This window comes from Vombatus ursinus, unplaced genomic scaffold (genome assembly GCF_900497805.2).
Source record: "Vombatus ursinus unplaced genomic scaffold, bare-nosed wombat genome assembly UNPS02014789.1, whole genome shotgun sequence".
In the NCBI taxonomy this organism is placed as follows: Eukaryota; Metazoa; Chordata; class Mammalia; order Diprotodontia; family Vombatidae; genus Vombatus; species Vombatus ursinus.
Window position 1 is genome coordinate 14117413 of NW_020954567.1, and position 24541 is coordinate 14141953.

A 24541-nucleotide genomic window follows, 5' to 3' on the forward strand; every position below is an offset into this window, starting at 1 on the left:
TTCATTAGTCTCTGTGGAATTTCACCAGAGTCCTTTAGGCAGGTACCAGGTTCCTATTAGAAACAGAATAGTCTATACCAGGAGTGGTGCCTCGAGGCCGCATGTGGCCCTCTAGATCCTCAAGTTTGGCCTTTTGACTGAATTCAAAATTCACAGAACAAATAAAAGAATTTGTTCTGTGAAACTTGGACTCAGTCAAAAGGCTGCACCCAAGGACCTAGAAGGCTACATGTGACCTTGAGGCTGCAGGTTCCCCATCCCAGGTCTATACTGACATTCCTAGGGTCAGCTCCTATGTTGCCAGAGGGATGAGTCAGGGCATAGGAGTAACTTACGAGTTGAGATGCTGGCTGATGTTGGGGGACTCCGTGCTTGATCTTTGAGAGCCACCACATTAACGATGTATTCCTCCCCTGGCTTTAGCCCTGTCTGGTTGAAGGATGTGACATCACTAGGGAGCTGGGCAATCACTCCCCCTTCGTTGTTCTGGGAGATGCAAGAAGGAAAGAAAAAGAAACATCACTGAGAGAGAAGGTTTGTATGACTTCAGAATATGGTAGACCAATGTCTGGCAATCTCTAACCTAGTCATGTAGACAGTTGTGTGCCTGGAGCCAGTACCCATTCCCATCAGGCTCGAGTGTGATACAAACTGACCACAGCTTGTTTGAAGTTTTAATAAATGAATTGCCAATTAAAAATATATTTCTTTGCCTCTTCATGAATTAGTTGAGTTTGTCAATGGAAATTAATCATGATACAGAATGAACTTTGCCACAGACAAAATGGCGATGTTGGGTAGCAGCCATCAGGTTGTGCTGGCATTCCATACTTAATTATGAAGAACATGCCCTTGGCTATTTAGAGGAGATAGTTCTGAGTGTGTGTGTGTGTGTGTGTGTGTGAACATCTATACAAACATGTTTCAAAGTAAGAAAAACATTCACATTTTTTTATACCAGCAGGAACTATTATTTTGCTATATCTGGATTTTCTCTTGGAGTTCAATCAGATGTGAATCTGTCAATATCTTGTTTCCCCTTCAGCAGGATGAGTTAGAGCTTAGCGACATGATTTACTCCAATGTGTTAATACAAAATGGGAGCAGGGTGAGAGCAAAGATTAGAGGGGAAAGGAAGAGGAAGAAAAGATAGAAGAGGCAAAAAAGAATATATGGGGTTCCTCTTTGTCCAAAAACTGTTTCCTGTGTACTTTGCTAGGTATAGTGGAGACATCATCCTCCCTGTTCCCCCTTTCTCCATTTATCAGTCCATTTGCTCTGGTGTTTGAGGAGTACTAATGCTAACCTACTAACCCAACCTGAGCTTCTATAGTTGTGCCTCCCAAACTGTCTTTACCCAGGCAATGTAATTTTTAATGCAGAGAGTATTTGGGGCTCAGAACTCCATCATTCAGATATGGTATCTGTTAAGGCTCTTTCCTTGTTGCTCTTTGCTTGCTGGGATGGTTGCATGGGAGGGCACTGGGACCTAGAACTGCGTGTGTTCTCAGAGCTCACTGTACCAGAGGAACATGTGAACTTCCACTGAGCCCAATGGGCTCCACAGGCTCACAAGCTAATTAAATGAAGGCTAAGTCTGGGGAAAAATCCATCCTTCAGGGTATATGCACCAAGACTCATTCACAACTCTCTGGGCATCCACACCCAGATATCTTCACAAAATGCTCGCACAGACTTGCAATAACATTACATTATCTTCTCCCCTCCAACTCACATCACTCTGCATCAACTCAATCAACCTGCACACATACACTCACTCATCCTTCCATACTCCACTCTCAACACACTTGGCTATACAAAACTAGAGTCTGAGTCTTGCATTGCCATGTCAAAGAGTTATCCCTAGCACCTTCCATGTACACTTGACATCTTTTCAAGCCAGTCATCCCCAGAACTGAACTCAGACAACACTCCTAATGCAACTTGCAGAACTACTTTTAAAAAATTCAAGTGACTTAAGTCTTCCAAGGGGAAAATGAAAGGGTCATCATGTGAATGATAGAATGTTTATTCTTTAAGGCCACTGGATCTTGTCTTGTTTTTGTTTAGGGCTGGACACAGAGGCTGGCACAGAATTTTGTCTCTGTGTAGTAGCAGGGTGATATAATTTCCCTCTCTTTGCAGAAGACCACTTCCTCACATCCCTCTATAGGATGGCATGCAGCCAAGTTGCCTATTGCTTTTTTACTTCTTCATTCCTTAAATTTTTAAAATTATCTTTTGTTTTCAAAATTCTCTCCATTTCCAATATGTATCTCCCCCACTTTCACCCACTAAGCTATCTCTTGTAGCAAAGAATAAGAGTGAACAAAGGGGAAAAAAGCAGATTGGCAAAATTACCTAACACATCTAATAGCATATTCAATATTGTGCACCTATAATCTCCCACTTCTGCAAGGAAGGGGGAAGGTGGATTTTCTCAACTCTCTTCTGGGCCAGTCTTGGTCACTATAATTCCTTCAAAAATTCATTTCTTATAAAATAAAATTTCATAATAAATTAATTATTGGTCATGATGTAAACATGTCATCAACCCACCTTAGAGAAAGGCAGTATTGCCCAGTGGAAAGAACATTGAACTAGGAGTCAGGAGATTTGGATTCTTGTCTTGGCACGGATACTAACTAGCTGTGTGACAGTCCCTTACCTTCTCTGGGCTTCAGTTTTCAGGTCTGTAAAAATGAGGGGGTTACTGTACTAGGTGGTCTTTAGTGTTCTTTCTGGCACTAAAATTCTATTATTCTAAGAGTTTCAAAGGCCCTCAAAGGTGAAACCAGGATATTTTTGGCTAGAATGTACAATTATTCATTAGAAATAGCTTTTGAGTCAAACAGGGGTGAAAATACAGTAATTTCTTTGCAAATACTTCCCAGTTTGGACAGAGGAGGAGGAGAATGGGGATATGATTGATGTCTATAAAAACTATAATGGACAACATCATTCTCTTAAGGTTAGACTTATAATTCTACCCTAGACTATAACTCTAGATAGGCTAAACACAGGTGGGGAGGCTCCCCCCTTCATTGAAAGTCTTCAAGAAAAGACTATGTGATCATTTGTTGGGAATAGGGTGCAGGGCATTATTTGGGGGCACAGGGAGCCTAGATGACCACTAGAGTACCTTCTAAATCTGAAATTCTATGGTCCTAGAGTTTTTCACCAAATACCAAAAAACTAGAGAGCACCTCTTGGAGCTTATTAAAAGAACTATTTTATCCAGTGGGCAATAAACTTATGGAACTCGTTACCCCTACAGAGTGCAGGTAGAAAATATAAAAAGGTTCAAGAAGAGTTTAGCTAAATTCATGATGGAGTTCTAGTGGGTTATTAAGGAAGCTAAAGATGTTAGGGCTGTAGCTGTAACCTTTAGAGAATGATATTATGGAAGATAACTATGCTTTCCCACTAAGTATCCCTTGGTGTTACTGATACATATAGAATACAGCACAGCTGGATGGGGCTGGAGTCTGACTGACTCTAGCATTTCTTGCCCACTAAAGAAGAGAACTATTCTAATAGATGATTTTATTTTTCTGACTTGCTAGCCCCACTAAATCCTGAAACTTTGGGGAGAAGCAACAGCTCTGTTGAATGTCTCCAGTTTTCTTCTTTCTACTTTCAGTTAGGTTGACCATATGTATTAATTTCATGCAATTGATCAATGGGACAAGTTTAAATCTGGTCCTCTTTGTCTCAAAATGGGTTCCTCTTCCAGTCTGCTGTTTCTAGAAATCACCTTGTTGTCCCCTTCATTTTGCTGAGGGGGCTACTTACCAAGAATTTATCTTTACATATCATTTTAAGGATTATAAAGTTTTTTCCTAGCAGCAGTACTACTTAGTAGGTAGTAAAACAATTATTATAATTTTACAGAAAGGGAAATGGAGGCTCAGAGAGGCTAAATGACTTTCCAAAAAGGACACACAAATACTTAGTGGCAGAACGTGGACAAGAGCCCAAGTCTCCTGGGTCCAAGTCCAATATTCCTTCCACAAAAACATCCTAACTAGATGTAAATATATCATCAGCACCATATTTTATTCAACCAAGAGAAATGCAGTTTGGCATGGTAGAAATGCCTCTGGAACAGGAGGAAGGAGACACAAATTCTACTGGAGGTTCTGCCTAGCTAGCTATGCTAACTGTTAACCTCTCTGGGTTTTATCGCCTTTAGGCAGCAACTACTTCTATGCAATTCTATGCACCCAATTCCAGGTGGAGAGTTAGCCCGAGGAAGAAGGGCATCTAGCAGTCTAACCAAATGGTTGTTACCTTTGGGATGAAGCTGATCTCCCACCCATCGAAGGAGAAAGAGAAGGGTTCCCACTGCACCTCCACGGTAGTCTCTGTGATAGTCTTGAATTGCAGCCCTTGAGGGGTGGAGAGATCTGGAATACAGCAAGGTGAGTGATGGCTTCATGGGTAACCCTGATGAGCCCATGGATCAGCCACAGAGCATTAGCTTCAGCCTTTTCTCATCAGACTGCCCTCCACCCCATATGTCTCACAGAATGTGCAGGGAAATCTTAAGTTACCATACTGACAGAGAATCTATACCCTCAATTAAAAGTCCCTTCCTCATCGTGGACTTTGGTCTTAGCTTAATTAATATATGAATAATTGAATAGATACTCTAACAAATGATTTCCCTATACTTCCTATTATAAAATAGTTCAATCACTCAAGGAAAAAGTCACACTTAACCCCTGAACTCTTTGTTTTTATATAGTGCCTTTTCTCAAAGAAGCCCTAAACGGTTTCTCAAAGTCCTCTTCAGAGCCTTCCTCACATGCCCAGGTGGCATGTGTGTGTCCCCATGGTGGGCACAAGAACATTAAGACATGAGGTGACTTGGTCAAAGGTACAGAGGCAAACTAGCAGTCCAGGTAAGACTGGGTGATTTCTTTTTTTAGGAAATAGTATGTTTTTTTTTTAACACTGAATATTTTGTTTTATTCAGAGAAGTGAGATAAGAAGAAGGAAGGATATTCCAGTGCCAGCTTCTGCAAAGGAAAATGTAAACATTAAAACAAAAATAAGAATATTTTCAAAAAGCAAGTTTTGTCTCTCCTTTTCCAGTGTTTTTTCCTCACCTCATGTTGTTTCTCTCTCTCATGGGTTCTTTATCTTCATTCCTCCTCTTTTTCTGTGTGTGTGTGTGTGTGTGTGTGTGTGTGTGTGTGTGTGTTTTTCCTTTGGCCTCTAGCGTTCTCTTTTCCCATGGTATCTCTCAATCTTTCTTCAGTTTCCCTCCAGCCTTCCCCTCTGTCCCTCCCTCCCACTTCCTGTGCTTAACCCAGGTGACAACGTACTTTTTAGAATGGTATTCCAATTACCCCTCCTGACCTGTGGCAGCCCGTACTTGGCTATGTTCTCCAGAGTGCTTGCCCCCATTTTGACTGTTGCCTCTTGGGATATTCCCCTAGGAGAACTGACAGCATCTTCCCCTCTCCATTTGGGTACCTTCTCTTGCAGCTTGCCTGAGAAGGAGCATGGTTGGTTCTTAACCCAGGGCAGTGGAGATTATGTGATTTTGCCTTTGTCACCTGGGAGCATGCTTAAGGGGATGCCCTGAGTTGGCATAACAAACCCTGAGAAGGATGGAGACTTCATCGCTTTATACACTTATAGATCAGAGAGGAGACATTTGGGAGTCCTGCCAGGGTATCCAGAGAAGTGAGTCATCCACGAGCAAGGTGGGAAAAACAGCAGATGGTAACCTACCTTTGTAATGTTTTCATGCAGGAGATTTTAAACTGGTTCTTGGGCACCAGAGGAATTAGTAAAAGGTCAAACACAAACAAAGATAATTATAGACAGATGTACACATAAAGTCAGCTTCCATCTGGGGGCGTCTTCTATTGTAACATTGAAGGTTATTAGTCACCCGAATGAATTATTGAATCTGTTTGTGAACTCTGTCTGGGGTAATTTTTTTCTCCTGTCTGAATGGCTCAATTTTTAGTTCTTTCTGAAGGCAGGGGGAACAGGTAACATTTCCAAGTCTACTTGGTCCCATAGAGCAGAGCTAAGACCAATGGGTAGGAGATGAAGAGAGGCAGATATAAGTTCTGCCTTACAACTATGCAAAAATGGAATGGGCTGCCTTGAGAGGTGGCCTAAAGTTAAGCCTGGATGACCACTCTTTGGTCATTTATAGAGGGGGTCTCGTAAAGGTATGGGTTCAACTGTGGGGTTGACTTGTGGGGGTCCCTTCCTGTGCTGAGATTCTGTACTTCTGGGAAGTCTCTTTCCCCTCTGCCTATCCAAAATTTTTATATCCTTCAAATCCCAGTTCAAATACTATCTCCTCCATGAAACCTTCCATTATTACTTGATCCCCACTCTTCTCCTATTTCTGAACTCCTATTATATTTATAAAGTATAATAATGTATGCAGTATTTAACTATATACTTTCTCTTTTCCCCCTATAGCTATTTCATATTTCTTGGAAGAATGTGAGCTCCTCAGAGCAAGGATCGCCCCCTTTCTTTTTTTTTTCTTAGTATCCTTAACACAATACACAATGTCTGGTGCATTGTGGGTGATTAATAAATGCTTATTGGTTGAATGATTAATTAATATTACCTTTGTCTCTAATACTAGATTATAAACTCTTCATGCGGTTTATACTTATCTCTTTCAGTGCCTAAGAGTTCTGGGCACATAATGCAGACCCTCAAAGGAAGAGGAGGGGAGGAAATAAGCATTTATCAAGTGCCTACTGTGTGTCTGGCAGTGAGCTAAGCTCTTTACAGGTGTTATCTCCTTTGATCCTCACAAGAACCCTAGGAGGTAGGTGCTATTATTATTCCCATTTTACAGTTGAGGAAACTGAGGTAGACAGGGATAAGTGTCTTACCCAGTATCACAGAGCTAGTAAGTGCCTAAGGCTGGATTTGAATTTAGGTCTTCACGATTCCAGGCCCATGGCTCTATCCACTCTACCACCAGAGGCCTAATTAAGTCCTTTGGATGTTCTTGTACCTGACCTGCAAATCTCTATTCAGCAGCATATCAACTCCTTGAAGTTAAAGACCATATTTCATTTTGTCTTTGAAGCCCTAGAACCCAACACAGGGCCTTGTACATAGCTGATGCTAAATAAATGTTTATTGAATTGCATCAAATTTTGGGGGAATATCTGGGTAATGCCTGCCATCTAGTTCATTTTTCTGCTCCCATGATGCTGAATATCTCTGGAAAAAAAGACAAATTTCAGCTTTCTTCATCTTCTACCCCTTGAGCTTCCTAGCCCATTCAACTATTAAGTCATCTCTGCCAACTCACGGCCAAACGATTTCTCTTTGTCATTATCCACTCTTTCTCAACCTCTTGCAATCTGCCTCTTCTCTTTCCCACTCATTTGAAACTTCTCTCTCAAAGGTCACCAATGAACTAACAATTGCCAAATCCAAAGGCCTTTTGCTGTCATAGAGTGATAAAATGATATAATATCAGAGCTGAAAGGGGCCTAAGAGATCACCTAGACTAGATGTATCAAACGCAACATTCCTTAGTGTGGTCTGAACAAGATTAAAATATAATTGGGAAATGTTTAACAAAATAAAAAAAAATAATAAAATGTAGATCAAATTACTATGTGGTTTTCTGAGTCTAAATGCGACCTTCAGGGATCCTTATGCACAGTTTATTGGCCCACATTTCTATTTGAATTTGACACCATCGATCTAGAAATTACTCTTCCTTTTACACATGAAGAAACTGTAGCCCAGAGATATGAAGTAATGTCATGGTTCTGTAATTAGTGGTGGGGCTGGCTCTTGAGGACCTTGTCTCCTTTTGCCCTCTCTGCAACATTGAATGTGATCATCTATCCCCCTCCTGGTGGACTCTCTCTTCTCTCTTGGCCTCAGAGACACCACAATCTCGTGCTTTTCCTCCTACATCTTTAATTGGTCCATTAGATCCTTATCCTCTAACTGATTCTTTAAGGCGAATGTTCCTTAAAGGTCCCTCCTTAATCTTTACTCACTTCACTCTCTTCTTTGGCAATTTCATTCATTCCCACACATTCAGATACTACCTCAGTTCAGACACCTCGCCAATATCTGTCCCTAAGGCTGAACTTTCTTTTAAGCACCGGACCTACATTTCCACTTGCCAACAGGATCTCTCCATCCTTGAAACCTTGGGGTTACTTCTGGTTCTTCCCTTTCCCTCACTTCACATATCCAATCAACTACTAAGTCTTATCTATTCCCACTTCTGTAATATTTATCACATACAAGTCATGTTCTTTATTTTACTGCCCCCCCATAGATCCTCATTACCACCTGTCTGACTATTGAAAAAGTTTTCTAATCAGTATTATCTTTCTGTCTCTGTCTCTCTCTGTCTCTCTGACTCTGTCTCTCTCTGTCTCTGTTTCTGTCTCTCTGTCTCTCTCTCTCTCTTTCTCTCTGTCTCTCTCTGTGTCTGTCTGTCTGTCTTTCTCACCTTCCCTCAATATCTATCCTTCTTGTCACTTCTATAACAATTTTCTCAGTGATCTGGACACATTTCTTTCTCTGCTAAAAAAAATCTTCAGTGGCTCCTTATTGCTTACTGAGTCAAATTCAAGCTTCTTTGACTGGTTCTCTATAACCAAGAAACACTCTACCTTTCCAGCCTTATTTCACACTATTCCCCTCCATTATGCAGCAGGTAAAATGGACTTTCTGCTCCCTAAGCATACATACTCTGAACTTTCTTGCTTCTACATTTCTTTGAGTTGTTCCTGATGCCCAGAATGCCCTCTTTCACTTGCTTGGACCCCTTCTCAAACATTTTGCATTCTTCTCAATCATTTTGCATGCTATATTGTGAAATATCTTTACTGGTGATTGTATCCTCTACTAGACCATTGTTTACATGAGGATGAGGGCGGGGACCACATCTTTTCCATCTCTCTGGTAATCTGTACCCTCATCTAGCATAGCTTTCTGTATACATTAAGCACTTAGTGAATATTTGTTGAGTGCATAAAAGACAAAATGCTTGTTGATAGCTAAAGCACGTTTCAACTCTTGGATTCCATGATCTAAGCAGGCAGTCTGATTTTGGAAATCTCCTTAAATACTTTTATGTTAATGGAGCTTTGTAAAGATCAGTCTTCTCTTCTGGAAACTCCTTCCCTTAGAAGGGGGATAGTTTCAAGTATCCATGCAGAATTAGGAGGAGAAAAGATTTCTACTCCCTAGCTAACCTCTCTAGTTTTGGTAATTTCTTCTCTCACACCACCCGAAACAAATATCAGGGAGGAAGTAGCATATTCTTTGCTCCCCCTTTCCTGTGTCTGTCTCTCTGCTTGTCATCACTTAACAAATTCTGCTCTTTTGAGGTTCCTGCCATCCACCTATATCATACTATACAAATTGTTATTACTATCTTCAGTTGACCTTCAAGTTACTCTGCCACCTTTCTTAAGGTCTTCAACCATTGATTCAGTCTTCCTCTCTACTGTCTCTGTCTTCATATTCAAGAGACTTTGGTATCATAATGATTTCCCCCTTTTAACACTCTAGGCTTTCTAGTTCATCAATTTCCTCAACTGCCATCTCTTTACTCTGCCTCAGTCTGCCACAGGAATGGTACCAACATTCTACCCTTATTTCTGCAAGCTTGACCATGACAATTTCCTACTCACAAACATGCCAATCCATCGTCCACACAGCTGCCAGAATCACCTTCTTAAGAGGCTTGATTGCCCTTCACCATCACTATCAAATCTTCAGTAGCTTACTACCGCCCTTAGGATTAAGTACAAACTCTTTAATTCCATTTGCCATCTGTTTCCATTTTGTGGGTGAGTTCATCCCATTCACATTACAGTTATGATTTTTAACTATGTAAAACTCTTTAATTCAATGTTTATTGACCTCCATAATTGGGGTCTAATCTGCTTTTCCAGAGTGATTTCATATAATACCTTTTTATGTGCTCTATGCTCTACATATACTTGAATACTATCTGTTCCTCAAAGTTGACATCCCATTTTCTACCTGTGTGCTTCTGCACAAGTTATGTCCCCCATGACTGGAATTCATGCTGTCCTCATCTAGCTTTTTCAGAATAGCCACTTACTTTTAAGGCTCAGCTCAGATGTCACCTCTTGCATGAGTCCATCTCTGATCCCAATTGTTAGTGCTCTCTCCTTCTTCAGATTACCTTATATTTACTAATTTTTGTATATTCCCCCCTCCATTAGGATGTAAGCTCCTTCAGGTCAGGAATAGTTTCATTTGTGCCTTGGTATCTTCTATGCCTAGCACAGCTCCCTATACAGAGAAGGATCTTAATAAATGAATTGAACTCTTGAAGCAATATAATTATTAGTTCCCTTGCAAAGAAAAATGGAGAGGAACAGAATACAATACATACGAGTGGCCACCTTGGCAATGGCAGGGAGACTGAGGGTGTCGCTAATGACGGCAAAGACACTGATGTTGTAGGTAAGTCCTGGCTCCAGCTCCTTGATGGTGATGGCGCTCCAATCCCCAGGCACCCGTTGCTGGAGCTGAAGACCTCCCAGGACCGTTGGCTGGTAAGAGATCACATATTCTGTCACTGCCATCGGCCCGTCCCATTCCAGCTCAATGGACCTGTCGCTGATTGCGGCTACACGCAGGTCCTCGGGAGGGGCAACTGCCAGGAGGCAATACATAGACAATAGGAGGTCAGGGAATTGTTTCCCCTATCCCAGACCCAACTTCATTCCTCTCTCCTCGACATATCTGTCATGACATGTAGTGTTTCTACTGACTGTATCTAAGCTTGTCTGCCTTGGGTAAAGAAGAATGTAACCCAGTAGAGATCAAGGCTCCCGCCTTCTCTGCATTCTACACTCCCACCTCCACAGTGTCTACTCCAAGGCTGTGCAACCATCTTGGGTGTTTACTGAAAACTAATTGATGGTGATTATGTCTGGAAAATTTTGGCCACAGGTTACTCTGACTACTCACTGATCACCTACTTTGGTCCCTGGACTTTGAGCTGTTGTCCAGCTATCCTTGGTCTTTTTAGTTCAGCACTGAGGAGGCTTCAGTGATGCCTACAGGCCACCAGAGGGTCTGATAAAGGCAAATTACTTGCCCTTTCAGCAGCACATGCATCCTAAAAGGGTCATATTTCAAATTAATAAGAGATGTTATTGGTCACTTGCTTTGTGATTATTAATTTTTAGTCCTGGTTTCTCCCTCGCACTCATCCTCAACTGCTGTCTAAAGATTAATGTTTCTTGAAGCATTCATGTACTATACTAATGAGGAATTAAGACCAGCACCCTTAAAGAAACACAAAAAGGAATTAAGAACCTAACTAGGATGGACTTGCAAACTCCAGTAGCCCACAGATTAAGCCAAAGATGAAAAATCAGTATTCAAAGGGCCATAATGAACAACTGCAGCTTCTAAATGTAAATGGTGGCTTATTACTTTAATTAGTCTAATGGCCTTTGGTTTTTTCCCTTTCTTTTCTGGAAGATTTCACATTGTCAGGACCTTCCATCCTTTCTGTATTTGTAGACATATGCCCTTATTTTAGGGCCTTAGTAATGAAATTGCTTGGGTTTTTTTCCCCTCAAATTCATTCTTTCTGTAGAAGGGTATAGCTTTGCTCCCTTACAGTAATCTAAAATGAATAGAGAATATCCCTTTATGTACTGTTCTCTCCCATTAGAATAGAAGCTCCTTGAGGGTAAGGGCTATTTTTGCTTTTTTTTTTATATGACTCAGTGCTTAGTGAAGCACCAGGCATACATTAAGTGCTTAATAAACATTTGTTGATTGTTTGACTCAGAGCTAATGGGGATATTGTCTATTAGCTCACATCAGTGAAATGAGATAGTCACTGCAACCTTGGTTACTCTCACACATACCCCCAAAATCATTTGCATTGGCAGAATGAAGGTTTCCTCATCTAACTTATACCCCATTAGCTTCCCTAAGGTAGAAGAGAGATGAAAATAGTTTCAGCTTTATTTTAGGGTGCTGAATAATTAAATTGCTTGTTTTGCTTTTCCTCAAAGCCATTCTTTTATGTACAATTATGGTTGGGGGGAAATCCACATAAAATTTTTTGGCCCTCCCTTTGTACCAGAGAAGAAGTCTGATTTTTTTTCATTTTCTTTTAAGGGGTGTTTACAGTGCCTTATTGTAAAATTTGGGTTAAGTATTTGGCAATAGGCTCTGTGTCGTCTGCTGGCCTTCACATGTTATCTGCAACTTCCACAAAACTCCCTCCAAAATTTAATTTCTTATGCCAACCCACTATATATTGAAACCACAGTGGGGAAAGTCGTGATGTGGAAGGGATAACTGTAGAAGGGTATAGCTTTGCTTCCTAGCCTGAGTCTTGAATGAATAGAGAATGAGGTCTTTGTCCAAGTCCCAAGGTCCCACCAAAGGGCTGTGGGTAGCCTGCAAGCATGAGAATCCCGACACAATTTAGACATCTATAAAGGCTGGAGCCTGGCCTAGAATGCTCTGGAATATGCTTTGCTTAAATGGTACTTTCTGATTGGAGAATGATTCATGATCGCCTAATGGATTTGTTCTCTAGGTCTCTGCTTTTCTAGTGGTAGCCTGGTGGTTTTAGTTACAAGATTGATGAGGCCCTCCTCATCAGAAGGGCTTTCCTCTTCTGGTAGTGTTCTAGTGAGAGCACTGGTACAATATTTGTTTGGTTATGTGATCCTTTTTTTAAATCAATATTTCATTCAACTGGGAATAAACAACCAAAGGCATGATAATAAATGAAATAATTGAAGTTAAAACATCTTAATGAACTAGGTAGAGCCTTAAAATTATAACTCACATTTATATGGCATTTTAGGGTTCACAAAATCCTGTCTTTAAATTAACTCTTTGAGATCAGTAAGGAGAATGACTAAAGGATATACTATTGCTGCTTTTATTATTTCTATTTCCCTCCTTCAGGAAGGATATATATTGACAGGAACAGATGAAAAGGGAATGGGACCTCTCTCTGTAACTATTCTTTTTCCTAGGATAAGGTCATTGGTTATATTGAGGTATGAACAAGCATCTCTCCTCATGACATGTTAGATAGAATCCTTCCCATTATGTTAAGTTAGGGGTTATCAGCAAAACCATAATTGTACCTGGAGAAAATTCAGGGGTGGGGAGTTGGGAAGAGGCACAGCAGTAATGAAGAGGACAGTCTGATTGTAGGTAGAGGGGTGACCCAGCTCCATGGAGGTCAGAAAGGAAGGTGGCTGTGAGTGGTGTGGACAGGAATGAGACCCTGAGGTTTTGGGGTGGTGGTGATTGTAGTTCTGTGCATCTAGGAGGAAGGAGAACCTACCTTGAGATGGTTGCTATAGGATTTTTTGGGGGGATAAAGTGGGGCCCTTCTCCCTGGGTATCAGTGTTCTGGGACAAAGTTCCCTTTACCCTGTGCTAGTTATAGCTTTGGGTCACAAGTCAACCATTTTCCCCAACTCATACGAATGTTAAGTGTTTCTTTCTGTTTATCTCCTAAAGTCAATCTCAGCCTGTCGCTATAGACTGAGCACTAGATGGCAGGGGTCAGTAGTTTAATCTAAATTTGAAAGTTAAAAAAAATGACTCAGCAGTAATCAGTTATTTTATAGGAGGAGGCTGAGCACTGGCTAAATGATTAAGATAATTTTTTCACTGTGAAACAATCAGACCAGCCCCAGTAAGTCACCAACAGTTTGTCAGAACTGGAGATTAGGTCCTGAGATATACAGTATTATTAGAGCATCATCATCACATAAATTTATCAATGATTGATGGTAGATAGGCCCCAACTTTGTGGGGGGGGTGTGTTTTTATATTTTTAAGACTGGGTCTCCTTATCTTGCCAGGCTGGAAATGCAGAGGCTACTTATGGGTCAGTCCCACTACTGATAATCATGGGAGCTTTGACCCACTCCATTTCTGACCTGGGTCAGTTAGCCCTTTGCTTAGGCAACCTGGCTGCCCTTTGCTCTCATGTGTTTCCCATATTGAGGTTGAACTCAGTGTGGATGGCTGATTGGCATAACCCACTGTAGCTCAGGGCTCTTGAAGGGAAGAGATCTATCAGTCTCAGGCTCCCTGTTATGGGATTACAGGCATGTACCATACTAGGTGACCCCCACTTCACCACGGCAACATCTGGTAAAACATGAGTCATGATCTTTTGACATTCTTCTTTCGTCTTTTTCTACTGGGTGTCGAATAGTAAATTGCTCAACTAGTAAATAGTAAATAGTATGCTCGCTACTTTTTCCATATTTTTTTTTCTAACTAAACTTGGTCTTTCCTTAATGTAAACTTTCAGTAAGAGATAGCATGAAGTATAAGAAAGTTGGCCTTGGAGTCAGAAAGATCTGAGTTCTATATACCTCTGGTGACCTTGACCAAATCACTTAAACTCTCAGTGACTTAGGCCAGGGATCTCCAAATTTTCTTGACTGTACAATCTTGTTAGTTATTATTTTTTTTCCTGACGAGTATGGTTTAGGTAGAGAATGGAGAGAAATATTTCTAGTTGCACTATATAGTTGCTGGGATCTGGGTTAGATTGTAACTACCTGAGGGGTCAATTGGGTAAGAGAAGGAAAAGGCTGGGAGCTTGTGCAGCTTTTGAAGGGAATGAAGTAGGGGAGTCTCGGGGTGTATTGGGCAAAGGGTATATGTGGTTATGTTGGAGACAAGTCCTATGACTGGCTATTGCAGTGAGGGTGTGATGTACCTCATATTATCTTCCTCTGATTGGCTGATCAGATGGCCCTCTGAGTTAAACTGTACTCTCCAGGGGTCTTGATGTCCAGTTTTGGAATCTACTGTTCCTTCTCTTTGACTTTGAAATTATAGGACAGTTGCTTATATTCAGTGGTAAAAGAAGGTTTTTTTTTTTTTTGTTTGTTTTTGTTTTTTTACTGGGAGTTCTGTCCACCAAAGAAATCATCCCCACCTTAACTTCACAGGTTAGGGTATAATTATATTAATTAGTGATATCTTGATCATGATCACTAAGCTCACATACAAAAGAGTTTAAAACTAGTTTTTTTTTCCTAATTGCATTTCAAAATGGGTGTCCCTGGGAAGATTTGAGGGCAATGAATGACAAAATAGCATGAGAGATACTTGAGGGTGGGTAATGCCCCAAATCAGATGATGTAGGCAGCTGCCTATTCTGCCCATGTTTAGGGAGAGCCTTGTTAAAAAAATCTCCATTACTTGTCCCCCAAGGATAGAGTTATGATAAGGTTTTAGTATGTTATCATTATGACTAGTATTGGCTTTGCTCCCTGGTTTCAGAAGTGATGGTCTTTTGTTTTTGATAGTCCTTGACCGATTCTGTTTTCTACCCTTTTCAATGTTTGATCTGCTTTGTCAATATGGTGACCAACTTTCTCCCATTGAGAGTAAATGAGCTCTCTCTGGTTGTGAATTTCTTCTGGTAGAAAACCACCTATTTTATTCTACATCACCCTACCAAAGACAGACAAAGATCATTTTTGGAAATGGCACCTCAGTGAGCCCACACCCCTCTCTCCCATTCCAGCCCCTCCTCTCTGAATCTCCCCTTCCTACCTGCTGAGCAGTCAGGACCCTGGTACCCTTCCTCACAGAAGCAGAGCCCATCCTGGCAGTGCCCTCGCCCACTGCAGGCATTCAGGCACTGGCGCTGGCCACAGTCTTCCCCAACGTAGCCCTCCTGGCAGAAACAGGTGCCATTGGAGCATCTCCCCTTCCCTGAGCAGTCCCCGGGACACCTCAGCTCACTGCAGTCTTCTCCTGTGTAAGCCTCTTCACAGACACACTCGCCATCCACACAGAGTCCTCGGGAGCTGCAGTCTGTCGGGCAACGGAGCTCTGAGCAGTCATCGCCACTATAGTCACTGTCACACACGCACTGGCCTTCCACACACACACCGCGGCTGGAGCAGCCCATAGGGCAATAGGGCTCTGAACAATTCTTCCCAAACCAGCCTTCATTGCAGATGCAACCACAGGACTCCAGGCTGAAATTTCCATGGCCACTGCAGTGTGGGATATAATCCAGTTGACCTGGAATAATCAGGAAACAAGTCAGAAGGAGATAGTGGCTACTCTAATGAAATGCTACCCAGGAGGGGGTGGAGGTAATAGCGTCTACCCACCCCATGGCCAAATAACAACATTTATCCCTCTGAGAGTAAATTATCATCCTATTCTAGGGGAGGGGATGGCAGCTGTGCTCATAACTATGTTTTACTCTCCTGCTCTCTCCATCCTTACATAACTGCCATTGCATATGGCACTCATGACTTGCTGTAGTGTGGCTCTGACTTAGCACATGCCTTTCACTGTAGGAGGCAGCCTGATGAATGGGAAAACCTGTTGGACTTAAGGCTAGAAGACCTATGGCTATTGGAAGCTTGGGGCAGTTGAATTTCAGCTCTGAAGCTTTCTAGCTGTGGGAGCTAAGGAACTTTTCCTTTTTGAGACTCGGTTTCCTAATCTTTAAAATGGGGACAATAACACATAACTAGCCAGTTCTTAGCACAATACCTGTGCTAATCATCACATAGTAGGTGATGAATAAATGTTTATTGACTGTCTCTATCGCTTTAAGAAGTGATTCATAAACCTTACTAGTACTTGACTTAACATATGTTTGTTGACTTAATCACATCAGTCTGAATTGTGATGAAGACAATGAAGATGAGGATGATCTTGGTCCAGAGCTAGAAGGATATAGATTTGGAGCTGGAGGAATCTTAGCCGGAGCAGGCTAGAGCCTTCTTTAACCCACCTGTGAGGATTGATGGTTAAATTTTCAGTATGAGCATTTATCCCTCATTTACTCCCTCTTCTCCTAAGGATCTTAGAATTCCTGGCTTCCTTCAAAGCTCAGCTCATGTATTGCCTCCTACTTGGGACCTTTCCTGATCTACCCAGTTGTTAACTTTCTCTCCCTGCTCCAAATATATTGTATTTGCTTACATGTGTACATGTATTCTCTGTATTCTCCCAGGAGATTATGACCTCCTTGAGGGCAGTATGTATTTCATTTCTGTCTTTGTATCCCAAGCACCTAGAATAGTGAATTGTATCTTGGGGGGAGTAGGAGTGAAATCTATACCTAGGATTCCAGCTATGTGGGCAAATCTCATTGTGGGTCTTATAGCTTCAGAAGAGATCTCCAAAAGAGAATTGAAGTTCTCCTCCCACTCCAGCTCCCTCCATCCTAAAAGGCTCCAAGCTCAGGGGAAATATCTCCCCTCACCTCCCTTCTGCCAGTGATGCCTTCTTAACTCTGACCCAAGAGACCCTCCTCTCTCAGATGATAAGAGGAATTCTGAATGTGTCAGAGGCACGCCATAAACCTCAGTTTTCCTAACTCCAAGGTTAGTCCTCTATCCACCACACCTTAGTATACCTTTTGCACATATTTAGTGATACTTGCTGATTTTTTCTGATTACATTTTTTTAAAAAATATGAACTGAACGAAGATCACTAAGAAGATTAAGACATCTTAGATTGGGTTTATTCTTTCCTATATTCAAATTCTTTATTTGGGTTCTTAGTTTGGGAATGGGAGAATGAGGTGAGAAAAAAAAAACATAAAATATTTCACTACTGAGAAAATGATCGCCAGCCAGTTATAGAATCTCAAGATGAGCTTGCCTGCAATCCCTCTGGACTTGTGTGACATTCAGACACTATTAAAATTTTATCCCTTCTGCTTTCTGCTTTCATCCCCAAGAAAGCTTCTGTGTTATCCGATCACGCAGCAATCAAAGCTTGGACCAAAATAAGAAAATAATTCCCCCTGTTATTACCAGAGGAGGCAGCTTCTCTTGGACAGGGCAGGGACCCATTCTGTGTGAGGATAGCTGAAAGTGAACTTTGGAAAGGAACTGGATTCCCCTTATCATCTGAGAGAGGAAGGTCTCTTGGGTCAGTGTTAAGAAGGCATCACTGGCAGAAGTGTGACTGCATGGTGTAGGTTGGTGAGGGGAGAGATATTTCCCCTGAGCTTGGAGCCTTTTAGGATGGAATGAGGTGGAGTGGGGGGGGGACTTCAATTCCCTTCACAATGGAGATCTCCTCTGAGCCCATGATGACTCTCATTTAAAGAGATGGGAGAAAGCCTGAGATTGAATGAATGCAGTGACTGAATTCTCTAGTCCCTCGGGTTAACATGGTTAGATATCAATCCAACAGCCTGTGAACACCAAAGATGAATGAAGACAGACATCAAATTCCCCACTTGCCACAGAAGATGCGCTGCTGAACCAATGTACCATTACCTGACTCATCCTCCCAAAATCAGGTTAATGTATTGCAAATGGACTAAGCAATGTAGAAATTCCCTGAAAAGAATCCCCTGGGATGGCCTATATTTAGATCTTAGAGATGTATTAACAGAGCGCTATACACTTACAACACGTTTTTCCCCCGGCTCTGCAAAGAAATGCAGGATTTCATCCTTACTGCCTAATTCATCTCCAGCTTTTCCCTACCAAGATCTCATGCATCCCATGCTACCTGTGGCTGCATTTTCCTGGCAGCAGTTGGAGGTGCATTGATCTCGAAGCACAGACACTTCCCTCTCCAGCATTTCAATCCGGCTCAGTAGTTCCTGCATGACCTGGGCAGAGGAGGAACATTTGCAGGCCTGTTTGGGAAGGTTGATCCTGTGGGTGAAGGTGACCTGGCTCTCTCTGTCCGAGGTATGGTCCATGTATTCTGTCATCCTCTCATCTTCTGCACTCACTTCCTGCTCTGCTGAAGCCTCCAGACCAGAGGAACACAGGCTGTCCAGGGGCACATTGATGTTATATACATGGTTGAAGACCATGGGGTGCTCTTTGCTGGATGCACTATAGTTGACAAATCCCCCATCCTCCTCCACCGCCTGTCTTCTGACCCTTTCTGTTGTCACTTCCAGCTGACACTCTGAGGGCTTCAGGACAGAACCCAGCAAGATCAAGTTGACCCCAATGAGCATGTTCTTCAGCACCACTGTTTCACCATCAACTCCCATTTTTCTGGAGATGAGGGGGTTTCTTGAAGGCCAGCCTGCAGAGGATTGCACGGTATGATAGGAATCTGGAAGAAAAAAACAAACAAGGATGAGATGTCAATCCTGACTACACCAATGCCAGACAGTGGTGATAAGACCCAAGGGGTGAAAGAAAGAAAAACCTGTGAATTTTCAAGAGCAGAAAGGAAAAATTCTTTCTAGGTAGCTCAGAAGGCCAATGCCTAGGCATCAAGAGGCAACAACACAGGTAATATCAAAATAACTTGACACCCTAAAATGACTGTTTGGTTTACCCAAAGGACTTGGCCAAAGAATTCTGCATGTGAGTCTAGCGCCATGTTGTGAAGGTGGGTCTGGCCAAGGACACAAACCCTTGTAGGTAACCTGTGGGAAAGGGCTTTGTAATGACAATACAGTGATTTGTTTCATTTCTCATTGAGGCACTGAATTAATGCCCAGATGTGGCCATGGCTATGCCTAGCATATTTTATAGGGTGATAGAAAAGGGATTTGGGATTACAGATTACTTCAGCATGGAAACCTGTTTGCAACCAGTATTGTAATCCATTTACGATTTAGGTGAGAACTAAGGAATTGCCTGGGGCACCTAGAGGTTAAGACTGGTTTAGGGACCCATGACTAGTTTCAAGAAGTGTCAGATGCCAGGGCCTCTGATTGTAAGTCCAGCACTCAATCCACAGTGCCATATTGCTTCAACAGAAATTTGATTAAAGGAACAAATCAACAGAAATCTATTTTCTCTCCCTCCCGTCTCATTGAAAAAAAAAAACCCAACAAACAAATATATATTCCTTGTAACAAATATGCATAGTGAAGCAAAACAAATTCCCTCAATGGCTGTATACAAAAATTTATGATATCTCATTCTGCACTCTAAATCCATCACCCCTCTGTAATGGATAGCATGTTTCATCATCGGTCCTCTGAAATCGTGAGTGGTCATCACATTGATCACAATTTACAGCTTTCAAAGTTGTTTGTTTTTCCAGTGTCATTATGCAAATTGTTCTCCCGGTCCTACTCACTTCACTCTTCATCAATTTATAAAAATCCTCACAATTGTTCATTTTTATAATATTGATGAGATAGTGTAAATTGTTCTTTTGGAAAATAGATTTCTGCTCAATTTTTAAAAAACAGGTGGTGTGTGTGTGTGCCACAGATGCTAAATGTTGCACTTTCAGATAAGATCACTGTATTATTAATTTTACTTAACTGTTTTACGGTATTACAAGAAACCTCTCATGAAGTGGGAGTAATCTTTAAGTGTCTGTAATGTAAAAACAAAACACATCAATAAAACTTTAAAAAGGAACAAATCCCAGTTACTTCAAGGGAGTTTGTCAGTAAAAGATTCCTACCAGTTCTGTTCAGCTGAAGATACCATTAGAATAACCAACTAGGTAGATAATACAGTTCCAGATAATCATGCTTGCCTTTAATCCAAGCGGACATTTGCTATTATCTGGGACTGTGTGAACTGAATTTTCTTTTGATCTTTCCATGAATATTGTCATTGTGCTACTTGCCCAGAGGACCTTTATCAGAAGTCTTGTATAAATTAATGAAATAATAGATCAAATCCTTTGCCAGTTAACTGGTTATTAAGAACCATAGAAGACAGTACATTCACAATAGGCTCTATGTGTGTTACTCAATCTGGTTCTGTTACCACATCTTGAGAGAGTGAGAGAGCAGCTCATGAAAACCAATGCCTAAAATAGTGCCAGGCAATTTCAAGGCTGAAGAATTGTGGAACCATTCACTCTGGCAGCACATATAATAATAATAATAATAGTAATAATAATAACAATATGAAGAAGAAGAAGAAGAACAACAACAACAACAATAGAATTGTGGAATCAAAAGTAAGTCCCCACTGGGGGGTAATAAGGAGGCAAAGGGAGAAAAAGTCAGTTTTTTCTCTAGAACTTTGATGGCAGGAATGTGAACTTAATGGAAGAGTGGTAGTAGAGTTTGTCTATAGCAAGTGTAAAGACACCATGAGCATTAAGCTAAACAATTCAGAGGAACCGGGGTTGGTTGTTAAATGGTGGCATTAGAAAGATTCCTGAGTCAGTAGTGTGCCATGGATTACTGGAGTCAGGAAGACTTGGGATTCAAACCCAAACCGTAAATGATACCTATTTGGATACTACTACTTACTACCCATGTTGTGTTGGGCAAGCCATTGAGCATGCCTATGCCTCAGTTTCTTCATCTATTAAGGGAAAAGATTGAACTAGATGACATTTTCTTTTAGGTTGTAAAAATCCATGGGCATGTCATAGATGATCTTTCTAATCTTGTGGGGGAGCGTGGCTGTTTATACTCCTGGACTCTACTTATCTTCCATTACTCATAGGATCACAGAATTAAATTTGGAAGGAACCATAAAGACCATCAGATCTAACCCCCAAGATGTAGAAATAAGGAAACTGAGGCACTGAGAGGTTAAGTGACTTGTAATTAGATAATTGCCTTGATAATTCTTTTATTGACCCTCATTTCACTCACCCCGAGATTATTCCCAATGCCTTAGATTCAAGGAGTTTAAGCTTTTCCTTAGCCTGAGGGTTGGTGTCATTATGGAAAGTCAGAAGGCAGTACTTAATGCAATATCCCTCTTAGATTATTCTGTCCTGCTTTTGTACTCCTCTCAGTTTCTGAAGGGAATTGCAGAATACTATGTTCATTATAATAGAATGAATTCTCAGCTCTCTCTCTTTGTAACACTATTAAATCATTAAAAAGCTGCAAATGCCTTAATCATATTGAGCAGGGTCATCCCTGGAGCAACTTGTGAAATAACTTCTTTCTGCACCCCTCTTACAGCCCATCCCTTGTTGTTGAAGTTGTGTCTGACTCTTGGTGACCCCATTTGGGGTTTTCCTGGCAAAGATACTGGTTTGCTATTTCCTTCTCCAGGTCATTTTATAGATGAGGAAACTGAGACAAATGGGGTTAGGTGACTTGTCCAGGGTCACACAGCTAGTAAGTGTCTGTAACTGAATTTGAACTCAGAAAGACGAGTCTTCCTGACTTCAGCCTAGGCACTCAATTGACTGCACCACCTAGCTGCCCCAGCATCCCTGACCTTCCCGATTTTCACTTATTCTATGAAATAACCACTCCTCAGCTCTCCTCAGACAGCTGCCTATCAAAACCTCTTTTAGAGGCAGCCAAGTGGGGCAGTGGATAATGCCCTGGAACTGGAATCAGAAAGACCCGAGTTCAAATCTAGCCTCAGACATTTATTAGCTGTGTGACCCTGGGCAAGTCACTATCACCTCGGTGCCTCAGTTTCTTTACCTGTAAAGTGGATACAATAATATCACCTATTTCCCACGACTGCTGTTACGATAAAATGAGATAATATGTAATAAGACATTTTGCAGTTCTTAAAATGCTAGCTAACTCTTATTTCAAGAAAGACTCCAACATTCATTTAAACTCTAGTGTATACTTTAACCAGTATAAACAGTCATTTCTGATTATTTCCATATCAGGCCATCTCTATTCAAACTATCAGTCAATAAAGATTTATTAAGCACCTACTGTGTGTCAGTCACTGTGCTAAGTGCTGGGGAAACAAAAAGAGGCAAAAGAGAGCTCTCACCCTCAAGGAACTCACAATGGAATGGATCACTACTTGCTCCCCAAAGGAACTTGGGACTCTGCCTCTGGAACCACCCTGGGTTCTGAGAAGTGAGCTTTTGCCTTGTATTGCCTGGAACTAGGCTTTCATACCACTTTCCAGCCATGACCACATCATGCTGCCATGAACAGATGCTCCCCCCCTCCCTTTCCATTTCCCTCTGTGTTGTCTTCTTCCATTAGAGTATGAGCTGCTTGAGGGCAGGGATTGTCTTACTCATTTGTATTTCTATCCCTAGTGCTAAGCACAGTGTTTGGCATATAGTAAGTCCTTAATAAATGCTCGGTCTATTATCTATCAATGGGTCTATTTTTCTGTTTTTCTGATATGTATCAATCTATCTATCTATCGATCTGTTATTCTGTCTCTGTATATCTATCAGTGTGTCAATCTATGATTTTGGAGATAAGGGGACCTATTTTTGGGGGGAAGTGGGTCTTTCCTAGTTTGATAGAAATCTCAGCCCACCATAAAGACCACACCAACTTTAATGCTGTTTAAGGTTGACCCAGGTAAACAGTTTGGTTATCTGTCTGCCCAGACTATATTACTCATTGTTTCTTACTCTTTTTGCTTATCACAAAGCAGTCCCTTTGTCATGAGCACATCTTTAGCTCCCCAGGCCTTTCCGCCTGTCATTGCTGGAAAAACTAGAAACCTTGTTCCCTAAAGAAATGCACTGCCTTGGAGAGATTACTGGCTTCCAGTCCTTGGCTTGGTTTCTCAGCCTTGCTTGTTTTCTCTTACCACAGGCAGTTATATGGGATATTTCCCAAATCATTTTGGAGATCAATGGGGAGGCAATTTATAGACTCCAGTCCAAAAGGTATTGTGGGGGGAAAAAGTCAACATGTGGCTGTACAGTAGCATTACCCTACCCTTGTTGGAGCAGGATGATGATAGGAGGGCATTAGGACTTTTGTTCTTCTGGAAGCTTGATGCCTTTCCAGGATTCTTTTAGTCCCCTCCACGTACCCTATGATTCAGAGGAACTGGGCTTCTTGGTTTTTTTTTTTTGGTCAGGCAATGGGGTTAAGTGACTTGCCCAGGGTCACATAGCTAGTAAGTGTTATGTGTCTGAGGTCAGATTTGAACTCAGGTCCTCCTGAATCCAGGGCTAGTGCTCTATCCACTGCGCCACCTAGCTGCCCCAGAACCGGGCTTCTTGTTGCTCCTGGCACATGTTAGTCTATTCCCTGACTCTGTGCCTTTTCCCTGGCTGCCCCCTACCACCACGTTGGGAATGTTCTCCATCTTTACCTCAGTCTCCTGGCTTCCCTGGCTACCCCTCCGCATTTCCCTCCCCCATAATGGGGAATGTTCTTCATCCTCACCTCTGTCTCCTGGCTTCCCTGACAGCTACCCCAATATTGAGAACATTTTCTATCTTCACCTCCATCCTCTGGCTGCCCCTCCCCCCATACTGGAAATGTTCTCCATTCTCATTTCTACCTCCCAGCTTCCCTGACTTCTCCACCCCCATATTGGGAATGTTCTCCATCCTCACCTCCATCTCTTGGTTTCCATGGATGTCCCCCGCTCAAGATGGGAATGTTCTCCATCTTCACTTCCATCTCCTGGCTTTCCTGACAGCTTCCCCCAATATTGGGAATGTTTTCCATCCTCACCTTCACCTCCTGGCTTTCCTGGTTTCCTTCAAGATACAATTCAAATCCCACCTTCTTGCAAGAAATCTTTCCTGGCCCCCTTTGCTCTTATTTCCCCTTTGAGATTACCTTACATTTACACTGTATATATCTTGTATCTATAATTTTTTTTGTATGTTGTCTCCCCCATTAGAAAATAAGCTCCTTGCAAGCAAGACCCT

The 24541-nt window shown here is 41.7% G+C and overlaps 1 protein-coding gene across 1 annotated transcript in view; it reads right to left on the reverse strand.

Moving 5' to 3' along the window:
* TNR (tenascin R) overlaps positions 1-19034 on the reverse strand; it is a 104513-nt gene extending 85479 nt beyond the window's left edge. The window contains exons 1-5 of the mRNA XM_027868539.1: positions 18536-19034; positions 15592-16068; positions 10406-10669; positions 4294-4409; positions 336-486 (exon numbers count right to left, since the gene is read on the reverse strand). Of these exons, the coding sequence (XP_027724340.1) occupies positions 336-486; positions 4294-4409; positions 10406-10669; positions 15592-16068; positions 18536-19034 (1507 nt within the window). The remainder of the gene's footprint in view (positions 1-335; positions 487-4293; positions 4410-10405; positions 10670-15591; positions 16069-18535) is intronic.
* Positions 19035-24541: the final 5507 nt, after the last annotated feature.